Source organism: Apium graveolens, unplaced genomic scaffold (assembly GCF_009905375.1).
Source record: "Apium graveolens cultivar Ventura unplaced genomic scaffold, ASM990537v1 ctg8237, whole genome shotgun sequence".
In the NCBI taxonomy this organism is placed as follows: domain Eukaryota; kingdom Viridiplantae; phylum Streptophyta; class Magnoliopsida; order Apiales; family Apiaceae; genus Apium; species Apium graveolens.
In genome coordinates, this window is record NW_027421007.1 from 1,336 (window position 1) to 18,428 (window position 17,093).

The window sequence follows — 17,093 nt, forward strand, 5'->3', positions numbered from 1 at the left end:
CCAAGAATAAGAGGAACAATCCGGGCAAAGCAAAAACAGACAAGGTGCACAATACTAGTTGCAACATTATTAAAATTGGTGATACAGTCGATTTGTCGGCCCTTTTATTCACCAAAAAAAGGAATTTTCTTATCAAATCCAACCAACAGCGGGTTAAGGCCAAGGATCTGTCAGGCAAGTTTGTTGTTTTATATTTTATGACACTCGCAGCTTATTACGACGATTTGGGCACAGTGTCAAAACACTTGGTGGATATACATAAGTTACAGCCCAAAGGTGATTTCGAGATCGTCCTTGTTGCAATTAATGATCATTTTTCTCCCGATCCTCATCAAATTTTTATGAAAATGTTTTCCACAATGCCATGGCCTGCCATTCCGTTTTCAGATTTAGAATGCAGGAAATGCCTTGAAAACCTGTTTAACAATTATCACAGAATGCCTTGTTCTGTAATCATTGACCCAACAGGTTTTGTTTTGCAATATGATGCCGACCCTTTGTTTCTCAGGTACGGAGCTGCTGCTTATCCTTTTACCAACGAAAGAATACAATCCATCAATTCGGAAGATAATTTACTTATGCAGCAGCCTCTTTCCATTCAAAAACTCTTGGCCACTCCTGAACGTGATTATCTCGTCAACAACAATGGAGACCAGGTATGCATGCTAAATCACCATTTTTTGATTTTAACGATATTAGAAATTTGTCTGTTTTGTTGTTAAGAAAACAGACAAATTTGTCTGTTTTCTTAACAAAAAATAAAGATATTTGTCTGTTTTGCATAGTTATTAAGACGTTGCTTAGTCGTCGTCTAGGCTGAAATCAACCGTCTTGATTCTACTAGGTTAGGCGAATTAGGCAGAGTCTAGGTGAGCGACACCTAGGCGTACATTAGGAGATTTAGGCAATCAGCTATACGTAAATGTGTGCTTTTTTTAATATATGATTTGATTTTGCCTATTTTCGTCTTTAAGTGGTTAAATTTATAAAGTTGTACAATCAAGTATTGAACCATCATACTTCTAACAAGAGTCTCAAAATTAAACAAACAAAAGTTAGTAAAATCTATTTGTTTCAATCAAATAGACTAATCTTTAAATTAATAATGTAATTATTGTTAGAATCAATTAAAATGTATGCACATAAATATCTAATATATACGCCTATATATATAGAAAAACGCCTAATTCCCCTAATGGACGACTAGGAGGGCACCTTACCTCCTAGGCATCCACGCAGTTCGCTATTGTCTTTGTTCTTCTGTATGCCTTGACAAGTATGCTGTTTTGTATTACTAGTTTTTTCATATGTACATTCAACTATACATACTTTTACTAACATCGGTTTCTTTCTTTACAAATGCTACTTAATTTGGCAGGTACCCCTCGATGGTCTTGATCATAAGGCAGTGGGCTTATATTTTTGTCCATGTCTAGATGAACATGATGAATTACACACCACAGGGACACTTAAGAAGCTTTATCAAGAGTTGTCAGAAAACTCGAAAGAGTTTGAGATTGTTCTTATATACACACACGGCTGGTGCGAGCATCATGATGATACATGTGGTCGCATGGTTGAAGATTCTTTCTTGAATGAAATTAAGACAATGCCTTGGTTGGCACTTCCTTTTAACGACACAAATTGTAGTAAGAAGTTGCAGAGGATTTTCCAACAACCCCAAGAGCTCGGAGTGCCAGTACCGGCAAGGATGGTGATTATTGGACCTCATGGAAAATTCATCGAACTGTTGGGCACTCATATATTGTTGAGTTATGGTGCTCCAGCATACCCGTTCAGCTTTCGCAGTGCTGTCAATTTAGAGCTTGAAATGTTAAAAAAATTAAAGCTGGAGATGTTCTGGGATCTGGACACTGTCTTTATGCACACAAATGGGTCCCGAGTTCGATTTTCACAATATATTGGCAAGAGAATCATAATCTTATTTCAGAACGTCCCTGGTACATTTAACAGTTTTTGGAGGGAGATGAAAGCAAGGTATATTAGGATGAAGGGCACCGACGATGAGTTCGAAGTTATCCACATCTATAGGGGGGTCTATATTAATCGTGATAAGAAGATTGTAGCATCTTTCCCATGGTTTATGCATGCTCATCTTGATCAGGGCTCAGAAGCAAGGAAGTATATAAACCGTGTTTGGCCCGATGTTCTGACAAATTGTGGACTTATTGCATTTGATCAGGAAGGATCGATTGTTAGAATGAAAAAAGACCCTGAACTTGGACAAAATATGGTATTTCCCTTTTATCAGGATGGAGATATGGAAAACGAGGTCTCGCTGCATGTGAGAGAGTACATTAATATTAAATGTAAATTAGAATGTGTAAATGAAGGGCCAGACCCAGAAGACTGCTACATGACATAATGATAATGAAAGTAATTCTGGATTCTGGTTTTTGTATATGTACTGTGTACAATGATGATGAAAGTAATTCTGGATTCTGGTTTTTGTATATGCGTTTATATGAAAGTAGCGACCAATGGTTGTGTGCTTGACTTGTCTCTGCAGCTGTAATGAAATCTATGAAGGAGGATTTTGGGCATCTGATATGGCAGCCTCCCAGGTAACTATATATTTTCTTTGAATCTGTTTTTGGGCCCGAGTTGTTTTTCTTGATTTCTTTGTGGTTTCTCGCTTCGAGCTGAGCTGCTGTAGTTTTAAGTTGCGGTTTTCGGAGGTTTCTGAGCAATTTGAAAGCCGTAGGTATTGTTTAGTGCTGCTGTGGGGTCTGCAGAATCAGGGTCTGTTTCTCTGGTTTTGTGTGTGTTATCTGTTGAAGCTATGCAGATGGGTCTGCAGGTTGCTTTCTGTTTTCGGGGGGTGGTTCGATCCTGGGGTTTCAATTTGCTGCAGATTTTTGTCTCGAGTCTGGGAGGATTTGGTGCAATGTTTTTTGTGGGATTTCATTTTTCTGCAAGATTTTGCTTCGGGTTCTGCTGTTGCTTTGTTCAATTTCTGGATTATAGCAGTTCAGGGGTCTTGGGTTTTTGTGCTTCACGTCTCGAGCTGCGTGTAGAGAATTTGCTGGAGTATGGCAGGTTTATGTTTTTGCTGTGCTGCGTTTGATTTACATGGTCCTTGGGAGCAGATAGAGATTTTTTCTGTCTGCATTTTCCTGGATTTGTCGAGCTCATGGACTGTTTTTTGTGTTGGTGATTGGTGTGTGGTTGGTGTTTGGAGTGTGCATGTTTTTCTCTTCTTGGATGGGAGGCATAGGTAGTGCTGCGTGGATTTCATCTATTGGCTGGGAGTTGGCAATTTTCTCCTGGTGTTTAATTTGGAATGTCATGGTCTCTTTTGGAATGCTGCCTTTTGCTTGTTTAATTTGCTGGTCTATTTGCTTAGACTAGCTTTATTTTTAAGTTAGTGTTTTTCTCTTTCTCAAGCTAGTCCTTAGAATTCTTGGAGTTTTGTTTCAAGTCTTCTTTGTGGCTAGTTCAAACTCTTTGTATATTCTTTTAGTCTATTAGATTTTACGAGGCTCGACCTCATTTACCCAAAAAAAAATCCTTTACAAAAACCAAAACAGGGTAGCACAAACTGAGCTGTTTTTGCTTTGATTTTATACTAATATAAAGATATTCATGCATATCTTGGTTCGTTTTTTTACTTAATTTTCAGAGCTCATGATTAGGGGGATTTCCCTTGAAGGCATGCATAAATTTTAAATGGGAGTGCAAAGTGATTTTAAATAAGGATCTATTGGACAAACTCAAGTTATGGGGTTACAAAAGATATGACACACTTATTCGAGCTTGACAGATTCTAAATGGTTTTAGCTGTAATACTTGGTCATAGGTGTTGATGCTGTTGTTTTGTACAGTCCTCGAATTTTTGAGAAGGCTGGGATAAAGAGAGATGACCACAAGCTACTCGCCACCATAGGTATTGGAATCTGCAAAACTATTTTTGCTCTGATATCAACATTTTTGCTAGACAAAGTCGGACGGCGCTCACTGATGCTTTCGAGTATGGGGGCCATGGTAGTTGCTCTACTCGTACTCTCAGGCTCATTATTTGTTATTAATCACTCGCATCAAAAAATTCTGGGTTGTAGGCTGGAGAAGCAAGAAGAGGACAAAAAATTGATTCAGAATTCTAGGTTTGTATCTTCTGCTCAATTTTTGTGTTTACTGCTCCTTCCATTACAAATTATCAGGAATGCTTGCTTAGTTGCGCTTAAATTGGTAGTTTTCTGTTTAGAGCTTTTTTCTTTGGCCTTGCTATTAAACACTGTATACATAAGAAGAGCATTATTTGGCAAATACATATGAAGGATTTAATTTCGTTTCATATACAAATTTTGATTGCATGACAATGATACTCTGATGTCGGAAAATCTGCAACTTCTTATTGCTGTCACGAGCCATAAGACCAACGCCATTCTACGCAGACTCCTCAAACAAAGCCATTCTTGAACTAATAGAATAAGGGTTAACTTGATATTAAACAAAGAAAAAATTTATCTTTGATCCAATATTAAAGGATTAAGAAGCTACAGTATGGATCCTCTTAGTCATGTATGCCGCAAATCAAATATGTAAATTTATAAAATTTTGAGATAATACAAATAAAAGATTTTTAAGAGTTTAGGCATAAATAAGAAGAAATATTAAATATACTAAAGATTGTGTCATGAAATATCTTGATCCAAGCTGCAAGTTTCCAAATTCCTTTAATCTCATGTTCCATTATTTCCCACATGTGTATACAAAATCAGAAAGAGGGTCATTTGGACCACAGTTTGAATTACGTGATGACAAGGTAATAAGCAATTGAATATGAACAAACCAACATGAAACATAATTGCAGACCTTCTGTAGGAGGCAAGTTGACATTGAAAAAAGCTTTACTAAACCTGCTATCAGTGATGCTCCATGTTCCTGGATGATCCACTTACAATTAAGTTATCTTGGCACAGGAATTTTTTGGCTGCCGGAAAAGTTTAAAGCAATATAGTGCATTAAAAGAAAATGAAAACCATTTTCATATAGGATATATGTTGGTTTCGGACTCTTTGCTTTCTCTCTCCCAAACTCGATCAGATTCAAATCAAGTTGTAGAGCGAAGGAAAAAAACAATGGAAATGCCCTCCGTTTTAAACACAATTGATTTTATCGTGCAAATTTTATGTATAATTACTTTAAAATTATTTTCAATGAATTAATGTATGTGTATACCTGTACAGTTTTTGATGCATCTGTTTTGAGGGTATGCAGGCCGTTGCAATTCTTAGGAAATGGGCAGGCAGCCCTTGGAATTCCCAGGAAGTGGCCAGGTACCATAGCCATGGTATCATTATACTTACTTTCAGTGTTTATTTTATCTTTAAGTTTACATATTAATCCTGTGGGGGTTTAGGTTTATATTGAAGGAAAAAAACAATGGAAATGCCCTCCGTTTCAAACACAATTGATTTTATCGTGCAAATTTTATGTATAATTACTTTAAAATTCTTTTCAATGAATTAATGTATGTGTATACGTGTACAATTTTTTATGCATATATTTTGAGGGTATGCAGGTCCTTGCAGTTCTTAGGAAATGGGCAGGCAGCCCTTGGAATTCTCAGGAAGTGGCCAGGTACCATAGCCATGGTATCATTATGCTTACTTTCAGTGTTTATTTTATCTTTAAGTTTACATATTAATCCTGTGGGGGTTTAGGTTTATATTGAGCTCCATATAAATTGGGTTTTGCGGATTATCCATCTTATGGAAGTTTATGTTGAGCTCTCATACTCTCTTTGGACCTTAAATATATAATCACTTTCTTCCGAGCTTTGTTTGTTCATTATAAGATGCATGACATAATTAATTTATCTTTAATTTTGTACGTCTTTGTTCTTCTCTGTTTTTAGATATTTTCTGATTTATGTAGGATGCCTATGAACATCTCTTTTTAGTTAAGTATTCAGGCCGCTAATTGTGACCACAATGCGTTATGCATAAAGGCATGCTATTGAATTCAACAGCCACATTAAGTTTATTCATTCACATTTTTCCAGGCTTCCTATCAGATCCCTCAGATTTGGTGGTGTTGTATTGTAAAAACAGACGAAATTAAAGGAAAAAGCAAAGAACTAAATTGAAATATCCTATGCGTTTATATGAAAGTAGCGACCAATGGTTGTGTGCTCGACTTGGCTCTGCAGCTGTAACGAAATCTATGAAGGAGGATCTTAGGCATCTGATATGGCAGCCTCCCAGGTAACTATATATTTTCCTTGAATCTCTGATCGATTTAAAATTGATTGTTTAAAGCATAAATCATATATTTAGCTCTATTATCTCTCTTCCAAATAATATGTGTCTACATATAAAAAAGGAAGTTATAATAGGCTGTCGTGAGATCTTAAATTTAGCCCAATTGTGTATCTAAATTCTTTTAGGCGTAATTATAAACAATTTTTGCTTTTTATTTTCCCTTTATACTATTTCTTTAGGTTTAAATGTGCTTTGCTGAACTGCTTAAGTTGTAATTTAGGTGCAATATTTGGTAATATTCCACCAATAGTGGTGTCATTATTATTAAACTTATTTTGGATGTTATTTGTCGTATAAGGTTTACAATACTGGATCCATACCATTAACGGGTGAGTAGCTTTTTGAGTATCATGTGGAGGTGCACCTATCTGTCATGCCATCCATTCTGAATTTGATGGTTTTCTCCGTTTATGTGTTCTAGCTTGCTGATATGTTAGCACAGGCTACATACTATATTTTCCCTTTTTTCATCTCTTTTCATGTAATTAAAAGCTTTGTCCGAGGGGTAGGTCTAGTGAGTTTTTGGTGTTGTGGTTGGGGGTTTCGATGCTGGGTTGTAGTAGATCAGAGTTTTGGGTGGTTTTGGGACATGGGGAGTGCCCGAGGTGTGGATTCTGTCTGGAGTGGGGGTTTTATTTGCAGGTTTTTAGGTCTGAAGGTTTAGATGGGTTCTGTAGTGCTGTTGCAGGTCGTGTAGAGGGTCTGATTTTTTTCGAATGCTGGAGAGGTTTTGCTCGTTTTCAGTGTGGAGTTTCGCTTCGAAGTCGTGATGCTGTAGTTTCAAGTGGTGGTGCTGTTGTAACTTCGAGCGAAGTCTGCAGAATAGGGGAGTTGTTCGTGCAAAGTTTCTCGTGGTGTGACTTCTGTCTGGGGTTTTGGCTGGGTTTTGTTATTGCTGGAATTTGTTTTTGGGCCCGAGTTGTTTTTCTTGATTTCTTTGGTAGTTGCTCTACTCGTACTCTCAGGCTCATTGTCTGTTATTTATCACTCGCATCAGACCGTTCCTTGGGCTGTTATTTTGGCAATAATTTCGGTGTATTGCTTGTGTCAGTGTTTAAGCATTATGCTCAGGATTACAACCCTTGTACCGATATAAAGAAAAGCTTCAACCTACGCAGGCTTCTTGGTGATATGCCTAGCATTGAAACTCTTAAGGGCAATATCATCAGCTGGGTAAAAGTTTAACAAATTAGATTTCTTTCCTTTTCTTAAATTAAAATATGTCTCTTGTGTTTTAATTTAATAATGTACATACATAGTTTTTGGATCCAGGTTTAACTTTTCACAATTATCTAACCTCAACAATGGAGAACTTGAAGACACTGAAATTATGTAGTGTTGCATTTAATGACGTGTATGTGATTTCAAATGCTCTGTGCTTGCTCAGAAGTATGCCCATGTTGGAATGACTTGAGATAAAAGTGGTGAGTGCTAGTACTAAATTGTGTATTAATTGTTAAAATATTGCTGAAACTTAGATGAGGCACCAACTGATAATTTGTTTTGATTTCAACTCACGATGCAATGTATATGTTACACTCTTGTAATGCAGGGTTGTGACATGAACTGTGGGAGAAACGTAGAGTTAACAGCTGGACAATATTTGGAATCACCAGATTGTGAGCATGTAACTCTAAACCAACTCCAAAATGTGAGCTCCTTTTATTAAAGCTTTGTGAATAGAAATTCAAATCTATGAGTTCAATGCACCTTAAATTACGTACAAAAGAGACAAATAAATTAGGACGGAGGGAGTATCTTGGAGGAGTTGATCTGGCCTCTATGAATTCTATGAATTGATAATAGAAAGTGAAGGTGACAGGACAAATATTCATGCAACTTAATTCTAGAAGGATAGAAAACATGACCAGGAATTGGTCTTTGAGACATGAGACCTATTTCTTAAAACAGGTACATTCAGTCAGAAGTATGTTCAGCTATTGAGCATTTCCCAAGAGCACCGTCTATTTGCATTCACTCGCTAGTCTTTCACCTCTATTGTTAATAACTCTCACAAACTGCAGTCAGATATTCTTTTTGTAATAAATTTTTGGATGATAAAACTACTAATCAAACTGAGCTTTGGACAAGCCAATTCACGATGCTATGTCAAATACAGAGTTACGTTTTTTTTCCACTGTCAAGGCAAAAGGAAAGAAATTGATGATCAACATTCAAGTAACACTTTATTACTCTATTAAAAAACCCGCCATATATTACCATTTCACAATAGAGTTCTCTTCACTCAGGTCCATTGTCAAATACAGAAATTTTGTCTTCACTTATATCAACACTGCAATAAAAGTGACTGATCAGCATTGTATGTCAAGAATGTAGACTGTTATTAATTTCAAACAGTATCTTAAGCCACAAGTATGAGCATCAAAAGTACATAATAATTGAAGTAGTCAAAATCAGAACGTTGTTTTATAACAGAAAAAATATATTGCAAAATCCATGAAATCTGGTAACATGTGACTTAGAAGCAAGATTCTTAACAGAAGTCCGCTTATCCAAAAAAATTCCAGTTAAAATATACTGATAGCCAAGATAGAAACAAAAAATTTGAGCAGAGTAGTGTTTTCTACGATTTAATAGCTGATCTAGGTTGTTACATGAGTAAAATGCCAGCCCACAAAGACAGATTGCTTAGCTAACTATATTTTCATAGATTCAGAGGGGTTAGATTTTACCAATTGAGCATGCAACTGGTGGAAATTTATAATGACAATATACATTTCTTAAATTAAAGAATGCATAAAAGGGATAGGGTATTTCCTTCAGACAGTGTTCATGAGAAGCAGCATAATGCATTCATATTTGGTGTAAATGTTAGAAAAATAATACAAGGTCCCTAATGTAAGATTTGGTGTTGATTACAGAGGTACGCCAATTGAATAATAAACAAAGCTCTTTTACATTTAGGAAGGGAAAACAATCAATCACAATGCACTCTGATAAATTAATAAAAGCATAGGATGATTCCCATAATGCCAAATTAGATAATCAGGCCCTCGAGGATTTCTTACCTAATCAGCCTTGTCCTGTTATTCTTGGACCAAATTGCTTGTAGAGAATTGTCTTGCTGGCTGCGTACACGTCCAAGACAGCCTCTGACACTACAAGCAGCTCCAAGTCACGCATTAGTTGCTCAAGGATTGTAAGTGAAACTAGGTGGTTACCAACTGTCTTCTCTAGCTGTGAAACGTGAAATGTATCTACTCGACTCATCGACTGCATCATGAAAGTATTCTACAACAATCAAATGAAGTAATGAATGATTAAATCACATTAACAGTAGTGAGAAAAATGAAGCAACCAGCACAATCTACACAATGTCTAATCTTTTATAATAAGTGACAAATTTATAAATCCTGCCCATAATTAGATTAAAAAATAGACCATCTTACAGTGAAAAAGAAACAAAAAGGAACACGTAGGAGGAATCCCTCGAGTCCTTCAGCTGGGAGGAAGCTCTCCGTGTGGCTGAGAACTCGTAGGAGGAAGCTTTGAGATGGAAATTCAACGTACTTGGTCTGTTTCTTCCTGTAGTCGTACAACATTTCTCCTAATCTAGTTTTTCCAAAAAACTGATTTGCACCAGAGTAGAGAAACAACCAATCTATCTCCTCCGAACCAATGCCAAAAGTGAACATTTTGTTCCAAACCACCTCACCAGAAACTGCTATTGGTGTCCACAAACTGAGCTCCTTTTCAACAAGTGACCCGTCAGGAACAGTTTTAAGGACCACAGCCACGGAGCCCTCAAAATTCAAAACGTTGGACTTCCTTGCATGAACAAAGCTTGGGTACGAAATCAGTCCAAACAGTTCGGTATGCAAATCAAAAGTTATAATGAAATCCACACCTTCCATATACAAAACCCCGTCAACAACGGGACCAGACCTCAAAACAGGGGATGGGGGGTAATAGAGAAAACTTGGTAACTCAGTATCGACCTTAATGACCCTCCAGGAATCAGAATTTGAAGAATACAAATGCGCTGCTTCCAAACCCACATGTTTATTATCAATTTTCTGATATTCAAGAAATAAAACCTTAAAGTCACAGGATACACAATCAAATCCAAACCCAACTTCAAATTTGTAGGCTTTTAGGACTGGTCGTGGGTTGTCGATGATAACAGTGAAGGGTGTGTGCGGTTTGTCAATAACAGGGGTGCGTGGTGGTGGGTGGAATATTGTATGTCTCCTCTCCTCAGTCATGGTGAAAGCCGCAGGTGGAAGCATGAGTTTCTTAGACATCCTAGTTAGGGGATTTAATAGATATAAATCAGCTTTAAAGTTATGAAAAACACAAACAACACCGTTAGAAGAGCTTACAAATTGTAATAAATCAAAAGGGGGCATCAAGGGGATATTCACCGAATAGTGTTTGAGAGAATCGGGGTAGAGAATAGTGGCAGCGTGACAGCCTTCATTATCGTCTACTCTAGAAGTAATCATAATAATAGAGGGTAATTTATTTACAGAAATTAGGTGGTGAGCAATGTGGAATTTAGGTGTTGAAATGATAGAATGCCATAACTTACAAACAGATTTACATCTGAACAGCGAAATGACACAAGTGCGAGAGAGTATGTTGAATATAAGGTCCTTCGATAAATACCTCTCAGCACTTGAAGATAAGATCTCGGCCCCTGCATTGTCTTCTTGAGTTGCTTTTGCTTTGCCCGGATTGTTCCTCTTATTCTTGGATAGGATTGTGTCCTGATCACAATTCATCTTTCTCTTTCTAACATATCTGATGGCCTTATACACATCATCATTATTTTTACTACTGGATGATGATGATGATTTGTTATGATGTTGTTCTCTAGTCGTATAGTTGAGCATCTTTTTGTTGTGCCTCTTGTTCCTATTAAGAGAAGTTAAATGGTTCCTCTTTCTCTTATTAGATGATGATGATGATGATTGGTTCCTCTTTCTCTTATTAGATGATGATGATGATGATGATTTAGCGGAAAGATTAGATATCTTCTCCTCTTCTTCTTCTTGTTTAGACATATTGTTCATCTTCCTCTTCTTCTTCTTCACAACGGCACAACGGATTGAGGTCCCCAAATCACTCCACATCTTCCTCTTGTTGTTGATGGGTGATGATTTTGATTTATTCTTCCCCTCCTCCTCGACAACATCATCATCATCATCATCATGTTTACACAAAATCCACTTTCCAGCAGGAGGATCCATCGATTGATTGAGTTTAATTTTGATATCTGAATTATTCTGGGTTTTACTTGTTGTGTGTGTCTTGCCCAAATCTTCCTTTGCTGTGTGTATATATATAGGCTTCAGGTCGTTTATCTTCTACTGCCTGTATACTTCCTATTGGGCCGCCCAACCCTTTTTCGGGCTTTGTTTCCAAATATTTATTTTATTTTGTTTTCAAAAATATTATTTTATTTAGTTTTAAAACTAAATAACCTCTTAGTAATAGCTTATGTGGCACTCATTTTATCAATTGATGCAATCCAATGATGATAGGTAAAATAAAATCTTTAGGAAAAAATATAGATAAGTGGTTATGAATGGTTATATATAGCCGATGTCTAAAAACTGGTAATAAAAAATATAGATAAATTTATAGTGAATATCTTTAAAATTTATACATATATTTTGTTATCTATATTTTAAATAATTATTATAGTCAACAAATTTAGTTAATCTCGTTGGATAATCGGAGATGTTCCGTCGGTTTAATTGTAGTTTTTACAATTGTATTGTTTACAAAAACAATAGTAACAGGGCTTGTTTGGGCCGGTTTTACCTATTTAATTACCAAACCCGTTTATTGCGGCATAAATATTAAATCATTAATCTCAAAAAAAATATTAAATTCAACCCTATTAACTATGTGATGGGTTGGGTTAATCGGGTTGAAAGAAATAAAGCTGTCAAAATTACATATAACTAATGTTCATTGTAAAATACAAAAATTAAAAAATTAAAAGCAGGAAATTAAGTACTGAATCCAGAATATTACATCATCCATAAATAGTTCGGAATCCAGAATATTACATCATCCATAAATAGTTTAAGCAATCCCAAATATTACATCACCCATCAATAGTACGTCCCGAAGCATACTACAAAACAGTCTAAAATTTAAACAAAATAGGCTGAATAGTGACAATCAGTGATCAATGAGATTAATAACATTGGCTCTACTATTGCACTTCTCATTTGATCCAACACTGCCTTTCTTTTTTCCAATAGTATCTACAAAAATACAATATTTGAAATTTCAGAAAACATGTTATAAAATCTACTTCAAGAAATGTATCGAAAAGTGTTTTTCACCTTCTTCAACTTCAAGAAATTCGTAGGATTGAGTTTTATCCAAATAAGTATTAGATTTAATTCCACCATGACTACCCTTCAACCAACTTTGAGTACAAATGAGCGCCTTCACCATTTTTGGACTTAAAGAACTCCGAAAAGCATCCAGTATTCGTCCACTTGTACTAAATGCAGATTCCGAAGCAACAGTCGAAACTGGAATAGCAAGAATATCTCGAGCAATCAAAGATAAAGTTGGGTACGTGCTAGTATTGTCTTTCCACCAATTAAGAATGTTGAACTTATCGGTCATAGGGTCTAGAGGTTCTTCAGAATAGTAGATGTCAAGATCACTCTTTTTCTCCGTTGTTCCCATTTGCTGCTGCTGCATATAATTCTCCAACAACCTTCTCTTCCGTGTTTCTTTGCCAACAGTTTAAACTGGAGAAGGACCTCCACTGTCCTGTTACACGTTAACATTTACAAGTCAAACATGTATGTTATACTACTAATCTGGAAGTACAGAACATGACTGAACCTAGATAATAAACATATTCACTAGCAGCAATAAGTATATCACAGTCAATACAGAAACATGATCACTGTCCAAAAGAAGATGGCATCTAAAAACTGTTAAGGTGTTGTTGGGCAACACTGTCAAATGTCTAGCAAAGAGTGAGTCATGTAGTTCACAAGATAGCTATTTACATTCTTCAAACTAGAAGAGTTGGTGATCAGAAAAACAATTTTCCTGCTGGAGTGGTGTGGTTAGCATCTCCAGACTCCAATATTAGTATATGGGGCTCTATTTCATTATTTTCTATTAATTAGTACATAACTTCAAATTCCAGGAAGTCAAAGGCTAAAACTGTAAACTAATACTTGCCAAAATACAGCAAGTAACAATATTTGTAAACTAACTTCCCTGTGTTTGTGGTCATGACTCGTGACTAGGCATTTGAAATATATTAGTTTTCCATCATGTTCAGTTCTTTCAATCATCTGCATACTGACCAACACCAATTTATACCAAGCTATTATCTTCTTCTAAAGTACATAAATCAACACTACAGAAATCTACTGACTAGGCTAAAACTGCTTGATCAACACTACAGAAATCAGAAAACAGATTATAAAGTACAGTGCAGCCAGAAAACTAACCTTAGTACAACCATCTCTAACTCTAGTACTATAACAAACATGTAAGCCGTGCAAAATCGACTCCACCTTCACAACAATCCTAGCAACCGTCTCAGCATCATATACAGATTCAAAACAGTACTTCAAGTACCTCATTTTGTACCCGGGATCGAGTACAACAGCCAAGAACAACATTGGATTTATATTATCCGCATTTTCCCAATATTTGTCGTATTTTCTCTTCATGCTAACAGCCATGGTAGACAATAAAGGATGATCTTGATCTACTAACTCGGCCAGCATAGTGTGAATCTCACATATTTCATGATAAAAGTTATTTGAAGTTTGGTGCAAAGTGCCACTAAACTTCAACGTAACTTCATAAAAGGTAGACAAAAATTTCACAAAAACAGTTGCTGACTCCCAATCATTAGACGATGGAGGTCCAATCATTTTTTTACCGTTCTCTTTTTCCATAAAGTAGCTCAAAAATTTGTCGTCCTCCTCTTCATACCTTGTAAATGCTTTTTCAAACTTCAGAGCCGCATCCAGCTCATATACGTGCTATTCCACCTTGTAGGCACGTCTGAGACCAGTCCCCCCTTATAATCAATTCTCTTCTTCTCCACACAACATCTGAATTTAAGTAGCCTTGCTGTAGATGAACGAATGTATCTCACGGAATTACGGATTGCAACTATTGAGTCATGCAACTTTGTTAGTCCGTCATTGACAATTAAGTTTATGATGTGAGCACCACGTCGAACATGGAGATGTTCACCATCAAGAACAACACATTTCCATGCATTGACCCTTCTCCTTACAAAACCAATTGCTACATCATTGGCTGATGCGTTGTCAAGTGTAACAGAAAATACTTTTTCAACCCCCCATTCAAGCAAACAGCCCTCAATCACCTTTCCAATGGTCTCACCTTTATGGTTTGAAACTTGACAAAAGTTGATTATCTGTTTTTATAGCTTCCAATCAGAATCTATGTAGTGTGCAGTGAGACACATGTAGGACATTTGAGTTCGGGATGTCCAACAATCGGTTGTTAGACTCACCTTTTGTCCAGCGGCTGTCAAATCTTTCATCAATTTAGATTTCTCATTACAAAACAGCGTGTAAATGTCCCGAATAACAGTCATTCGACTTGGGACCACAAACCTAGGTTGCAGCTCATTGATCAAATTCTTAAAACCTTCCCCCTCCACAACATTGAAGGCCTGTTCATCCTTCACCACAAACTTCGCCAAGGCATTCCGACATCTTACTTTTTTAAATGTTGCTACCAACAAACTGCCCTTTCCTTCAAATCTACGTTTAAAGCTAAGCACCTTTTGCTTCCTATCAGCCATATTTTTTGGATAATTCTTGCATTTCTTTAAGTGAGCCCACAAACTACTTGTTCCAACTCTTGTACTATGACAAGCATAGTTCGCTCCACAATAGTTACATGTGCATCTTGGACCCTTATGATTTCCACCCTTTATTTTGGTAAAATGATCCCACACATCAGAAGTTCTGGTAGGTTTTCTCTTGGTTGTAAGTGGGTCAACATCATCAGTCTCCCTTTTAGGGGATTTAAGTTCACCATTAGTAATCGAGGGTTCATCAGGGGGTTAAGTTTTGATCAGAGTTTGGGGTTAGGAAAGTGTTTGGGTTTTGGGTGGTGTTTAAGATCACTGGAGGAATTTGTTGAGTGGAATCAGATATCGGGGGGGGAATGTTGTTTCCATATTTTTGTCCTAAATCCAAACAAATAAATAAATATATATCAAAACAAAGATTGAGCACTCAGTCAAGACTTTATAAATTAATCTATTAAAAACAAATAAATAAGTTAAATCAAGAAACAAATCAAATCATACCAAAGATTTAAAATAAACAAATCAAATCAAGTTTAAAATGAATATCACTACCTATTAAATCATCACAAGTCATTCATTTAGTTACAATCACCACATCCACAGGTCATTTAAGTTACCAAAGATTAAGATTAGCCAAAATACTAATTGAGGATTATCAAAGATTTGACAAATAAATCATACAACTCTCAAATAAAACAAATCAATACTTACAGCAAATCAATATGAATAAAACAAAATATTGAAGAGATTAAAAGAATCTTACAAATTAATTGAAGATTTGGAGCCAATGAGATAGAACTGAAGTGACGAGTGAGGACTGAGGAGTGAGGAGCGGCTGTATAATATGAAATGTAATATTATACAGACTAACTAGGGTTTAGTTGGGGGAAGTTCTGAAGTAATATTGTAAATGGGTCGGGGTCAGGGAATCAGGGAGTGTAAAATATTTAAAATGGGTTGGGCCTAGTTATATAACCGGGTTGGGTTAGTTTAGGTTTTTAAAAGGATAAAATCTTACCCAACCCATTATAAACGGGTTAAATAAAAAATAACCCAATTAATCCACGGTTTTAAACGGTTCAGTTTAAACGGCTCATTTCAGGATTGGGTTGGGTCGGGTCGGGTTTGACGGGTTACGTAATCCATGAGCGGCCCTAATAGGTAGTGCCGCAGTTGTTGCAAAAAATTCTTGTGTGGAAATTGATTTGCACGCATATCAAATTAACCTTCACCTTTATTCACAATCCTTATGTTAACTGCCTAAGGTTAATATTAATTAATCATAAATAATTAATAAATTACGGGATTATTAAAAAATATTTGTCATGCTAAAAGATGACATAACATAAGCGTAAGAAATTTTTTATTTAAAAATTTGATATTATACTGTCAAAACAATCTCAAGCATTAATGTTCTATAATTAAAAGTAGACGATTAAAAATAATATCTTATTAGAATAAGTATTTAAAGTATGTCCTTAGTACGATCATAAATCAAATATAATTATATTATTCTACTATTATTCAAACACCATATTTTTATTTATGAATACAATAAAAATATTATTTTATTTAGTTTTAAAAAAATATTATTTTATTTAGTTTTAAAACTAAATAAAATAATATTTTTGAAAACTAATAAATAAATATTTGGAAACAAAGCCCGAAAAAGGGTTGGCCGGCCAAATAGGAAATAGGGGTGCACATCGGTCGGGTTGGCCGGGTTAAAGGCGATTTTACAACCCGACCCAATTAAATCGACTTGAATTTTTTTAACCCAACCCATAAAATATAATTTCGTTACCCAACCCTACCCGTCGTACATCGGTTTGGGTCGGGTTGGGTTTTTGGATGTGTTGTTGAATGATCCGATAAAAAAAGTTCTAATACTATTTATTATCACTCATCTTGAAAATTTAGATAAAAATGAAATTTGTATAATTATAGTTAAAGTACTAATATTTAAATTTGATTAACATCATAATTTTAGT

The 17,093-nt window shown here is 35.8% G+C and overlaps 1 protein-coding gene and 2 long non-coding RNA genes across 4 annotated transcripts; 2 read left to right on the forward strand and 1 right to left on the reverse strand.

Annotated features, from left to right (window-relative positions):
- Positions 1-512: 512 nt before the first annotated feature.
- Positions 513-3,346, forward strand: LOC141704778 (putative nucleoredoxin 1-1). Its single transcript, XM_074507954.1, has 2 exons — positions 513-656; positions 1,379-3,346. The coding sequence occupies exons 1-2, from the start codon at positions 579-581 to the stop codon at positions 2,384-2,386; spliced, it is 1,086 nt and encodes a 361-aa protein (XP_074364055.1). The 5' UTR covers positions 513-578; the 3' UTR covers positions 2,387-3,346.
- A 2,165-nt stretch (positions 3,347-5,511) lies between these two features.
- On the forward strand, positions 5,512-7,397 carry LOC141704776 (uncharacterized). Of its 2 annotated transcripts, none has more exons than XR_012568073.1 (3): positions 5,512-5,604; positions 6,029-6,230; positions 7,339-7,397. It is a non-coding gene; the product is annotated as an uncharacterized LOC141704776 (long non-coding RNA). The 2 variants fall into 2 exon arrangements; XR_012568072.1 differs by lacking the exon at positions 7,339-7,397 and adding an exon at positions 6,586-6,911.
- Positions 7,398-12,268: 4,871 nt separating this feature from the next.
- Positions 12,269-15,993, reverse strand: LOC141704777 (uncharacterized). Its single transcript, XR_012568074.1, has 4 exons — positions 15,866-15,993; positions 13,751-15,480; positions 12,611-13,052; positions 12,269-12,529 (listed from the first exon to the last, which is right to left on the reverse strand). It is a non-coding gene; the product is annotated as an uncharacterized LOC141704777 (long non-coding RNA).
- Between the last annotated feature and the right edge of the window lie 1,100 nt (positions 15,994-17,093).